General features: G+C 41.7%; 2 protein-coding genes across 2 annotated transcripts in view; both read left to right on the top strand.

The window, feature by feature from the left end:
• Positions 1 to 2,910, top strand: part of pfn1 (profilin 1) — a 6,773-nt gene extending 3,863 nt beyond the window's left edge. The window contains exons 3-4 of the mRNA XM_083640366.1: positions 1,001 to 1,193; positions 2,420 to 2,910. Of these exons, the coding sequence (XP_083496492.1) occupies positions 1,001 to 1,193; positions 2,420 to 2,517 (291 nt within the window). The 3' untranslated portion in view covers positions 2,518 to 2,910. The remainder of the gene's footprint in view (positions 1 to 1,000; positions 1,194 to 2,419) is intronic.
• Positions 2,911 to 6,009: 3,099 nt separating this feature from the next.
• Positions 6,010 to 12,500, top strand: part of LOC310780279 (uncharacterized protein) — a gene marked incomplete at its 5' end in the record, with an annotated part of 19,015 nt that continues 12,524 nt past the window's right edge. Inside the window, one exon of the mRNA XM_083640838.1 lies at positions 6,010 to 6,070. Coding sequence (XP_083496964.1) covers positions 6,010 to 6,070 — 61 coding nt within the window. The remainder of the gene's footprint in view (positions 6,071 to 12,500) is intronic.

Here is a 12,500-nt window from a genome sequence, read left to right as displayed (position 1 = left end):
TCTCTCTCCCCGGCTCGATCTCTCTCTCTCCCTCTCTCTCTCCGTACATGATATTCTCATCTTCTCCTCTGTTCTCTTGTTTCCTCTACTCTTCTATGTTCTGCTTTTTTTTTATCTCTTTCAAAACTCTCCTTCTCTCTTCCCTTCTGTGTGTTACCTAATGTTTCTCATATTGACTTAGTGCTTCCACCTGGTGGCTGATTCTGAGAATTACAGCAGAACTCATCCACTGTTACATTACATTATGTCACTTTTGTCCAAAGCGACCTACAATATCCCATTTTGTCAACAGTACAGAAAACAACTATGCAACACAATCAATGACAGCCAAGACATTTTGATAGACTAGAGTAGCACCATAGGAAGTAGTTTGAGAAGGAATAAATAACATGTAGCATTAATACGTTTGAGAAGGAAGGAATAGTTTTGTTTTGTTTTTAGTTAAAAGATGTTAGTTCAAGAAGGGCCCAGGTCTGTCTGCACTGAAAACAAATCCATCTTAGCAAGTAATTTTGTTTCTTATTGAGTCCTAAAAATGGTAATTTTCTTAAAATAAATGAAAAAATATGCCAATGCCAGTGATGTGAAATCATTTCACTTGTTTCCAATGCAAATCAACGTGTTTCAAGAATCAGTAGAATCAAACAGTCTTGTTATTGATCTGTTCTCCCTCCTCTCTGGCAGGATGTTTCTCCTGTTTCAGAAAAATAGTAGGCAGAATATGAGGCCAAATGACTGGTTAAGATGGACTTGTTAGAGTGTTTGTCAGAGCTGTGTGCAAGAGAAAGCATTGATCTCTGCACCAGATTATAGCTGTTATAAACCTTTATTTAATCAGGTAGTCATATTGAGATTGAGACCTGAGTCCATAAACCAAACATTTCTTGCAGTTGTAACTTCACGGATGACGGTGTTTATGACTGAATAATAATTAACTATCTCTCTATCTGCCTGTCTCTCTCTCTCTCTCTCTGCCTGTCTCTCTCTCTCTGTCTCTCAGCCTGCTCAGATCAAGGCGTTGGCGGCATCTAACCGCTCTGGGTTCGGCTGCAGCGGCGTGATGATCGGCTCGTATAAATGCACGCTGATCCGAGACCAGCTGGACTACGAACCCTACACACTGGACATCAAGACCAAGGCCTCCGAGCAAGACAGCAACGCCTATAGCATCACTGTGGGCAAGAGCCTCCAGGGTAAGACAGACAGACAGAGACAAGCAGGCAGGCAGACAGACACACAGACACACAGACACACAGACACACAGACAGACAGACAGACACAGACCACAATTTGGGAATCACTGCACTAGACCTTACTTAAAATTTTAGGAGCACCAGCACACAATTTAGGAGCACCAGCTAAATGTGACGCAACACATTTGTATTTTTTCCATCCTAACTGTATTAGCCTAGTATTAAATGCTTTGATAAGAAATAGACAATTTACAGAAATAACAATAATATGCTGTTTTAAAGGAAAAAATCTCAAAGTGAAGTAGTCAGAAAATAATCATTAGAAAGTAGCCTTTTTAACATAAAATTATAATTTTACAAATGTAAACGTTAGGTCAGCACTTAAACTGTTGAATTTGCATTATAGATCCTGTAATTCTTAATGAGGGAAAAGGAGTAGATATAATTTGGTTAAAGGTTTTTAATTGAGAATTCTTGGTGGAAAAAACAATCAGACAAATTACTATTCAAAGTATTCATACATCTGAAATGAAAGTACTGTTATAATAAAGTGAAATACTGTTATAATTAAATGAATCAAGGCGGAGCCACTGGTGCTTTTATTATAAAAGACCTGGCTAACCATTAGCAGCTATAGCAGCTAGCAGCTAGTGGAAAGTTAAACTGTTAGTGGTCAGCGGCGCCATTAAAACATGAAGATTTATTCACTGTGTGGGAAACTTCCGGCCATCATTTATAAAAACGAACAGCTCTCCAGACCAAAATGGTCGCAAAATGCAACGAAATGGTCGAAAGAGCAACAAACATAGACGCCAGAAGTAGCCTAAGCTTGTTTTCTCGTGGCTGGTGTTTTCTTACCAAACGCAAGTAGTGGGTCATTATGATAGCTACATAGGCCATAATGTGCAACTACTAAAAGTAATTGATAGCTACTAAGAACAGAATACCAAGAATATATGTTTTTACCACCAATTTGTGACACAGACTCCATACTCCAATTTCCAGTTTCCCACTCGTAAATACGACAGTGGAGGGCCGTGTCTCAACATGGCCGTCATGTGTTTGTAACTCATAAATATGGTAAATTCTATATTTCCTAGGAGCAGCAGTCCGGAGCCCCGTAGTTTTACTGTACTTTCTCATCCCTGATCTCTCCATCTCTCTGCCTGTCTCTCTCTCTCTCTCTCTCTGCCTGTCTGTCTCTCTCTGTCTGTCTCTCTCTCCAGCTTTCGTCATAGTAAAGGGTTTTAAGGACACCCCCGGAGGGTCGCTGAACAAGAAGGCGTTCGACATGGCCGAACACCTGCGGAAAACAAGCTACTAAAGAACCACCTCCACCGACAAGACAAGACACCCTGCAACCTCAAAGCCCCCCCCCCCCCCCCCTCTGCCAACAAAACAACTTGCCTCAAGATGGCCGCCACTCTGTTCAGAGATTTTTCTTTCTTTCTGCCCTCAGGGATGAAAACATCGATAAAACCAATGTTAGTTTTATCCCGTCATGAACGAGTTTTAGTTTTTCCACGTGAACATCGACTCGACGCTGAGGCATCACATACTGTATGTAGTAGAGCATGTTGCCGTTGGCGTGTTAATATCTCACCTGACTGCGTGCAGCAGGGAGCCAGTGTTACATTCACCTGTCTGTATCGTGTTATCGTCCAATCAACTCTGTGAAAAAATATCTGAAATAAAGATGACCATGTTTATTCTTGGAGACAGTGTGTGTGTGTGTGTGTGTGTCTCAGGGTCTTGCAGAGACCTTTAGAGGAGCAGGTGTTCAAAGTTCAAAAGAGGCACATGCAGACCTGCCAAACTTGTTGAATATTGGGGTCTGGATGTGGTCCTGACTGCGAGCTGTTGGATAACTTGTGGCTACTGGCCTACTAGTTTGCTGAGGAGAAAGTGCATATTTCAGAAAGTGATAATTTTCATGATTTATTCAAAACAGTAGTAGTGATTATGCATGTACACATACAGGAGGCTACTTATTCAAAACTAGTCCTGCAGGCTGCAATCAGGGTTACAACTGCAAAACTCCAAACACAAAATTAAATACTTTTGAAGTTTTGTAACGGTTGTGTTTTTTTTCTCCTTTCTTTTGTATGATGAAGTACGAACACATTTGTTTGTGATTGGTAAAAAGTTTTTGTGTTTATATATATATTTTAAATTCTATGACTCTTCTATTCCTTGATGTTGAACCCCAATTCACTCATAGCAGACAAAAGACAGTTAAAAGCGTACATCATCTGGGGTGATTGTTGCATCGGGCATGTCTGTTGTGAGGATGAACCAATCCTTCATTTGAAGGGCGTCCTTTGGGTATCGTATGGCTTTGGGATTATTTTGTTTCCATAGGATTTTTCATTCTCCTCCACCACCTGTGAAAAAAATCAACAATTTGTAGCATAACAATCATAACTTTGTCAAGACAAAAACAAACACAGGGCTTCTCAAAGTCTGACACTGGGCCTCCCCTCAGACAAAGGAACCCCCCACCCCTTCCCCCCGCTTGTAGTTTTGCTCAATTCCTGGATGCCTGTGATCGTGACGTTATTTGATCCAGGATAGCCTGATATTGCTGTTTGACTTCAGACTACATCAAATAGATAAAAATGTCAGCCTGAAGGCATTTGTTTCTGATTCTGGACGTCTTCTGTGATCGCCTTTTGATAACTAATGTAATAACTTTTTCCCCGATTTTTTTTATCCCATTTTTATCCCCCATTAGTGCTAATTTTAATTTATTTATTCTGGTTGCTACTCCACCCTCTGCCGATCTAGGGAGAGCCGAAACTGGCTCCATGCTTCCTCCAAGACATGGGCAGTTAGCCAGCCGCTCCTTTTCACCTGACTAATGTGATAACTAATTGGATTTTTTTCACTTCCATTCAATCAGCCTCCCCTGAAACCGTTTGGAGCCCCCCTGGGGAGGCCCGCCTCCCACTTTGAAAACCTCTGATCTATAGTGACTCTTTGTCCAGCCCCTGTTTCTCTTCTGGATGTGTGCATATTTGTTTTTTTCCCTCAAGCTTATGGCAGCCAACATTGTTGCCTGTGCTTTGAAGTACCTTCACAGTATGGTTTTAGTGTTCTTTGCAGATAATATAGAATGAAGTATCTAGACGTCTTCCCAGATACATTTGTTTTCATATCTTATGATTGTATTGATTATTATACCAATTGAAATAACCTTTGTTACCTGTAACTTTGTATGATCGTCTGGGATCAGATAAACGTAGTGTGAGGGATAAGTTGTTCATCGCTTTTTTGGCCTTATAAATTAAGACGTTGCAGTGCACTTTCAGTGGAAATAGAGCTACCATGATGACCCCCCATAGAGAGAAGTTTGGGTGGGATAACTTCACGTGGAATGACGTGACTTCAGACACTTGTTCCACAACATCTCCATCGGTATGTATGTGTAGAACTGCAAACTTGTCTGAAAGTGTGGCGTTGTGATCTGCACACGACACAATCACACTCATTTAGTGAGGACAAAAGTGCTGCATCAATGTATTTATACAGAATGTGTATAAATACATTGATGCAGCCCTCTGTATTACACGTGCTGTAAAACACAAATGTATTCATTTATTTTTTGTATATCCCACCCAAACTTCTCTCTATGGGGGGTCATCATGGATACAATCATAAGATATGAAGACAAATGTATCTGGGAAGACGTCTATACTTCATTCTATATTATCTGCAAAGAACACTAAAACCATACTGTGAAAGTTGTATTAAATTCTAAAAAACGACCCTCAACATTTGGGAAGGCTAAGCCTAAACCACACAACTAGCTCATTATAATCTAACATCATGCTTCGACTTTACGACGATGAGGGGGCCATTTTGTGTCGAGAAGCCAGGGTAAACACAGGTGCAAGCAAAACACTAATGAGGGTTTCCAACTTCCATGATTGGAATTTGGAAACCCTCATTAGTGTTTTGCTTGCACCTGTGTTTCCCCTGGCTTCTCGACACAAAATGGCCCCCGTGAGAAGGGCCTATCACAGGTCTCCGCTGACTACCTCGGAGTAGTGTCCTCTAGAGAGAGAGTGGCGTCAGCGGAGGACCAAAATGCGAGACTCATTAGCCAATGAACAGCCAGGAATGGGTCTCGCGCTACTTTTGCATGCGAAAATAAAGCCGATAATGTACAATTTGATTCATTTCAAGGGATGAAAAACCCTTTCAAAGTACAACACTGTCTATTTTTCTGCAACTCGACAGTGCTGCTTCTTTTACTCAAGAGTTCCACTTTCTACTTCCTGGAAAAAAACTGGTCCATTGGGGTGAATGGAGATGTCGGAACTCTTCTATTATACGGCTCTGCCTCGGAGATCTCTGTTGTCACGCACGCATCATCGCCGTCAGCCGAGGGGCGGAAGGCGGGGCGAGGCTCTGGGCGAGTCTGTTTTGGAGTGGACCGCCGCAGCACGTAGAGACCAATGTTATTTGTCCAGCTCGGAGGATCGCTCATTTAGGTGAAAATGAGGTTGTAGCTCGTTGTCTACCTTACTAAGATGGGATAGAGGCGTTGTGTGCGCAGTACAAACGCTTCGTTTATGAGCTATTGATCCGGGAAGTGCGAATCCAATATATTTCCAATTTTACCAAACTAACTCAGTTGTAGGCTAGACCGCGCACTCCCTGACTGGTCCGCGGAGGACAGACCTCTGCAGACTGCAGCCGATGGAGGCCGTGGCCGCTGAATTGGGACACAGTGGAGCAACAGTAGGCTGTCACACCGGCCCGGAGCGTGAAGGCATTCCTCTAGCAAACTGACTGGACCGAGAACCACTCCATGGCGGTGTTTGGATCTAGTTTACTTCTGTGCTTCTTTCACCTGGCGTCTTACTCTCACGGTGAGTTGAGCTTTACAAACAGGGCCGGTTCATACATATAGGCGACATAGGTGAGTGCCTGGGGCGGCAAATTGTGCACCTTCACTTGCAGCTCTCCAAATTTTCTCCAGCGCTCTGCCTCTTCTCCATTTTTTTCCACCCTATAACCATGCTTTTCCCGCTCACTCCTCATGCCTAAACAAGCACTACTACTAGCCAATCAGAGGCAGAGGAGGGCGGGTGCTCATATGTGTGTACCGGTATTAGTGTAATCAGTAAATTAGCGCGATATTCTAACGTTGTTTCTGCGTTCCAAAACAATCAGTTTCCCTGTGCGCACTTTGCCTGCCCATACATTGGAGAGACCAAAATTCCAATACAATATGTGAAGTTTCTCAAAGTTGAAACTACCTCTGCAGTAGTAGCCTACAATGAAACAAGACAGACTTAATGGACTGGCAACAATCTCCATATAAAATGAACTGGCAGAGAGAATCCTAATAGAGGATGATTGGATTTATTTAAAGACCTTTGCTGACGCAGCCCCCGCTGGTGTCCACTTCTGAAAGGTAAACAAGCTTTATTTGCCAACAACTCATAACAACAACAACTCACCTTTGTTTAAGTTTGAATCTGCTGATGATATAGGCTATAGGCTAAATACATTGTGAGTCTTACATTAATGTGCTTCCGCCGCCGTGCGCACATTGCATGTGTGTGTTTTAAGCACATGAGAAAGTGCAGATAAGAGAGATTTGTATAGTTTGAGGATCTGAAAAATGTGATTTTTGGAAAATAGCTGTGCTGTATCATGACTGCTGTGGTTATTGGGAGTTATTATGCAGACCTGTGGCGCGTTATTTTTGGTAGGCTATGGATGTGCAAAATGCCTGCATATTGCGTCATGCATAGTTTGATGCTGGTATGGTGTTGCCAATAGACCAAATCAGCGTGACGTCACCATGTAAACTAGGGATGGGCATTTCAAGCAATTTAAATACTGGAGTAGGCCTACTCTCCTTATATTATGAACGAGTGCTCGAGCACTCGCGCGGGGGGGGGGGGGGGTCTGCTGTGTGATTACTATGGTAATGACTGAGCAGGGGTAATTTGCTGTATATGGGGCTGTTCACACATAACGTTTGCATTTTTGCATGGAAAAAGCGCTACCTGGAGCATTTTTTGTCAGGAGAGGGACTGACTGTGCTATTAGGTGACGCGAACATCTTAAGCCTACCTATCTCCGATGGTTGGATGGATGGCATTAGCGCTTTGGAGCAGACAAGTTGTGAAACAAGCGAATGCATTTCCAATAGCCTACATGTCCATTGTCCAGCAATGTCAGGTTATTGTCCAGTATCATCCATTTTACTTTATGAAAAGTGAAACTGTGGCTGTAACGCATTACTCAAAATAAATAAGGTACAATAAGCGTTTTATTTTGAAAGCAACAAAGCGGACGATGTACTTGTACATTCTGGCTGACTTGACGCCCGTGCAGTTCATGCTGCCAGATCCACATGACGATGCGTGCATAGATCTTCTAGGCCATTTTTAAAGGCGTGCGGAGTGGGGCGAGTACCCGAACAGCAGAAACGTTACTCGACTACTGACGTTATGAACGAGTGCTCGAGTACCCGAGTACTCGCGCCCATCCCTAATGTAAACAACATCTACTTCCGGGTACCACTTCGGGAAGGCGGCAGGTTTAAATTTGCGTGTTGTCAAATAAATGCTGTCAAACTCTCGTTGTTTTCGGCCGACTACTTTCAATTTAAATGTTCAAACGGTTGGTAAACATGCTTGTCCGACATATCTAAATGAAAAGGTGGGGACCGCACTCAAGGAATATCGTTTTTAATTTTCTTTTTCTTTAGCAACAAAACGTTTTCGGCCGTCCGGCCTTCATCAGTGTGCAAGTGCAGAATGGTTGAAACAGACAGGTCTTAACTAGGCTGTGACTGACAACATGACAGGTGGGCACAATCAGCAATTAGCACAGTTAATAGGTAGACTATGTCACACATGATCATGAATGCGTAATGGCTATGGTGTTGATACGATTATATCCTGGATAAATACATTATGCGAACATATATACATATTTCAAAACATTTAAACATTTAAAAATCTGTATGGAAATCAACTGTAGCACATTGGGAGTATCAGGTTGTGTAGAACCGTTCATAAATCATTGTACTAGTCATTATTGATAGACGAGTGTTTACAGATATAGGCTATGTCTCCAATTACAGGAATGGAGTCAAATTAAGCTCTTCGTTCATACCAGCAGGAAACATGGATTGGAGCCGATGAATCCATATACATTCACGCTGCAAAAGGATTTGTTCATGGTTACCACCCCTTCTATTAAGATACACCATCTCCAAACCTATACACTTGAGGTCACTGATTTTATGATCCATTTCGTTAAAGTGCCGTGCCACGGGAGAATTGATGTCGGCCCGCTTTATATTACTTCTGTGTTCGTTTAACCTAACTTTTAATTTGCGGGATGTCTGTCCAACATAATATTTTTTACACTGGCAGAATAATAAGTATACTATATGTGTGGAATTGCACGTTATTAAAGATCTGATCTTGTAACTCTTTCCAGTATGGGAATCGTGGAATGCATTTGTTTTAATCATGTGGCTACAAGATACACAGGTTCTACATGGAAAGCTTCCATAAATAAAAGGCTCTGGCCTTGAATATGAGTCCGCTTTAACGAAGCGGTCTCTCAAATTCTTCGCTCTCTTATGCGTAAAGCGAGGAGGGTGTTGGAAGCGGTCATTTAGGGTTCTATCGGATGACAGAATGTGCCAGTGTTTCAAGACTGTGGACTTAATAATGGAACTAAATGGATCATAAGTCAGGACGTAGTTGATGGTGCCTGGTGTTCTGTCCCTTTCTTTCTTTTGGAACAGTTCTTTTCTTTCGACTTGATTTACAGTGACCATGGCTGAGTTAAGGCACTGTTTTGGGTAGCCCTTTTCTCTAAATCTTCCCAGCATGTTCTCACTTTCGGAGTGAAACTCCTCCTCAGAGCTGCAGATACGTTTGAGTCTATATAATTGACTTACAGGCAGGCTTTTCTTCAAGGGCATTGGATGATGACTAGAGAATTGTAGGAGGTTGTTTTTATCTGTCGGTTTTCTATAAATGGTTGTGGCAATTACATTATCAATTTTAGTTAGTTTTACGTCTAGAAAATGGATGGATTCTCGGCTCTTTTCCATGCTAAAAGTGATTGATTCCAAACAGGAGTTCAAATAGGACAAAAATGATGACAAATCTACCTCACTCCCTGACCAGACCATGAAAATATCATCAATAAATCGAGCGAAATATTTGATATGGGGTCTAAATACATTATTATTGTAAATAAAGTCTTCTTCAAATTTGCCCATAAATAAGCATGCATATGCGCACGCAGACGGGGAGCCCATAGCAGAACCATATTCCTGTTGGTAGTAGACATTTTCAAACATAAACACATTTCTGTTGAGTGTAAATCTCATCAGTTCCATGATAAATTCATGTGGAGGTGTTTGATCTGGGAGTTTACCTATGAAATAGTTCAAAGCTTCTAGACCAAGGTTATGGTTAATATTTGAATATAACGAGGTAATGTCTAGGGTTACAAGAATATCACTGTCAACAATATTTCTAACTAAATCTAGTTTAGAAAGAAAGTCAGAGGTATCTTTGACATAAGAGGGGAGTTTCCAAACCAGTGGTTGAATGTGGTAGTCTACATACTTAGAGATATTCTCAGTGAGGGACCCTTTCCCTGAGATTATCGGTCGAAGTGGTGGGTCATTTTGACATTTGTGCACCTTGGCTAGACCATAGATGACAGGTGTAACAGGGAAATCATTCACCAGAAACTTTGCTTCTTTTGCAGTGACCCATTTGTTTTCTTCTGCTCTTTTAATAATCTGTTTCAATTCAAGGTCGTAATTATTCCTGGGATTCAACAGTATTTTTTTATAGTATTTGGTGTCAGTCAACATTTCTTTAATCTTTTCACTGTATCTGGATGTATCCATTATAGAGATCCCACCACCTTTATCACAAGCCTTGATGGTGATGTTTTTATTCTTAGCTAATTGGTCTGCAGCCTTTCTTTCGGCTTGGGAAAATATCTAGCCTTTCTTCTGTGTTTGTTTTATGTAGTTTTAGCTAGCTAATAACGTTTGTTTACAACTGTCAAACTCGCTGTTTTTTTGCAGACTCGTTAACGTTACGTTACAGACAGAGGCTACTGACGCCGCTCGGATACAGCTCGGAACCCGGATGTTGTAGCTGTAGTAAGCCTGTGCCGCCGAATCCAGAGTTCTCTTTGCTCATGTTTGCCCTTTGCAGAGGGAATTCTGAATAATCCAAATCTTGACCCGCTCTTTATGGTCACTGGACACTAGGGATGCTCCGATCTGCGTTTTTCGCCTCCGATATCGATACCGATATGTGGGGGTCCAGTATCGGCCGATACCGAGTACCGATCCGATACCAGTGCTTGACATTAACGGCTGTCCAGTTGCCTTGGCAACCATAAAAAAAAAATGGCCTGTGGTTGCCTCAGTGGCAACCACATTTTAAACAACAGGGACAGCAAACAGCAAAATATGCACCCCAAAATAAACATGTTTCTTATATTCCTAAAACCCTAAATCAATATTAATAAATCACATACAGACTCTCTCTCTCATCTCCCCCATGCAGCCCTGCAGTCGCTAGGCATCAGCTTTTGGTTGCCGAAACTGTAATATGGTTGCCATTCTTAGTCACCTTATATTTAAGATACTATGCACTTAGTCAACTGGCATGGGTTGGTGGTACAATATGGAAATGATTCCTGTCAGAGAATCCTTTGTTGTTTGAGCTTTGATTATTTCCATGAACTGAGTTGAACATACAGATATTACAGGATTTGAAATAAACATAAGCAAATAAATGGTCTTGAGTTTAATGTAAATCCAACAAATATGACAGTTATTTCTGTTATACAATAGCTAAGTACACTGTGTATTGATATAAGTAACTAACGTTACCTCTCTTGTTTAGCACATATTAACAGATTGTCTTAATAAGGGAGAGTAATAAATATTTCAACTGTGTCCATACACCAATAAAGCAATACAGAATTAGGCTACTATTATTAGCGCACAATAATCAACATTCGCCTACATAATCCTACATTAGCCTGAACAGCACTGATAATAAAGTAAGGTAACTTCATCTGAAAAGTAGGGTACTTAAACCGTCAGTCAATTGAGCAAGACCGTCGCAAGTAGTGCAGTGGTGGCCCAATGGTTAGAGAAGCGAGCTTGTGACCGGAAGGTCGTCGGTTCAAACCCCGGGACCGGCAGGATAAATCTGGGTGGGGAACGTGAAAAGGCAGCGCTTGCCCCTCCCTCATTACCACCACTGAGGTGCCCTTGAGCAAGGCCCTTAACCCCATCTGCTCCAGTGGAGCTGATCAGTGGCCAGCAGATCAGACTGTGGTTGTACTGGTCAGCTTCCAGGTATGAATGTGTGTGTGAATGTGAACAGGGCACTCCTGAAAAAGAGAGCATTGCTCTCAGTGAGACTCCCCCTGTATAAATAAAGGTAAAAAAAAAAAAAGTAGGCTTAGGCTATTCTAAACAAACAAACAGAATGAGGTAGAATTATTCACAACATAAGTATCACAGCTTACATGTAGGCTATGTGCTCACGCAAACTTCAGGGTTATAGACAGTCCATATTATTGTCTCTGCACAGCGTTTCACCGACAGGTTGTCTCTGGACAGCATGCAACATCTGATCGTTAACTAGCTGCGGAATCGGAGTTGCTCAATCAAGCACGGCTGCATCAGGGAGATGAGAGAGGGAGAGAGAGGGTCCGTGTGTGTGATGTCACCTTATCAACAGGGCAGCCCTGTGTCAAACTGGTTGGCGTAGCTAGGCCTAAAAAAATAATAAGTTTGGTTCCTGTTGGTTGTCATTTCGGTGATGGGTCGGTAGGGAATTTATTTTATTTTATTTTTTTATTTTTTTTATTTTTTTTCCCAGTGGCAGCAAGGGATAGATAGGAAATATATATATATTTTTATTTTCCTTAAAATTACAGCAGCGATGGATACTTTTTTTCATAACATAGTTTACATGTACTCTACCACTGTGCTCTACACACGTTTTTATATGAACAAAATATTTAAGTCAATATGAATGCTTTCATGTCGGACATTTGGTGTTTGGGACTGAGGATCTGCTGAATAGCCTACATCGTCCTGCTGCTGTGCAGGCCTCCCGTCATTATCGTTTATCTCCCCTAGAATCTCAAACATGCACACACTACAAGATTTGTAAATGTGGCGCACCATGCACTACAGGATATTATTAAGATTATCGGCAGGATAATCACCTTGACGCCCGGCCATACTCGTTTTTGGGGTTCCAGCAG

This window comes from Poromitra crassiceps, assembly GCF_964638095.1.
Source record: "Poromitra crassiceps genome assembly, chromosome: 7".
NCBI classification, from domain to species: Eukaryota; Metazoa; Chordata; class Actinopteri; order Beryciformes; family Melamphaidae; genus Poromitra; species Poromitra crassiceps.
The sequence above is the reverse complement of the archived record's forward strand: the minus strand, read 5'-3'. Positions and strand labels throughout refer to the sequence as shown.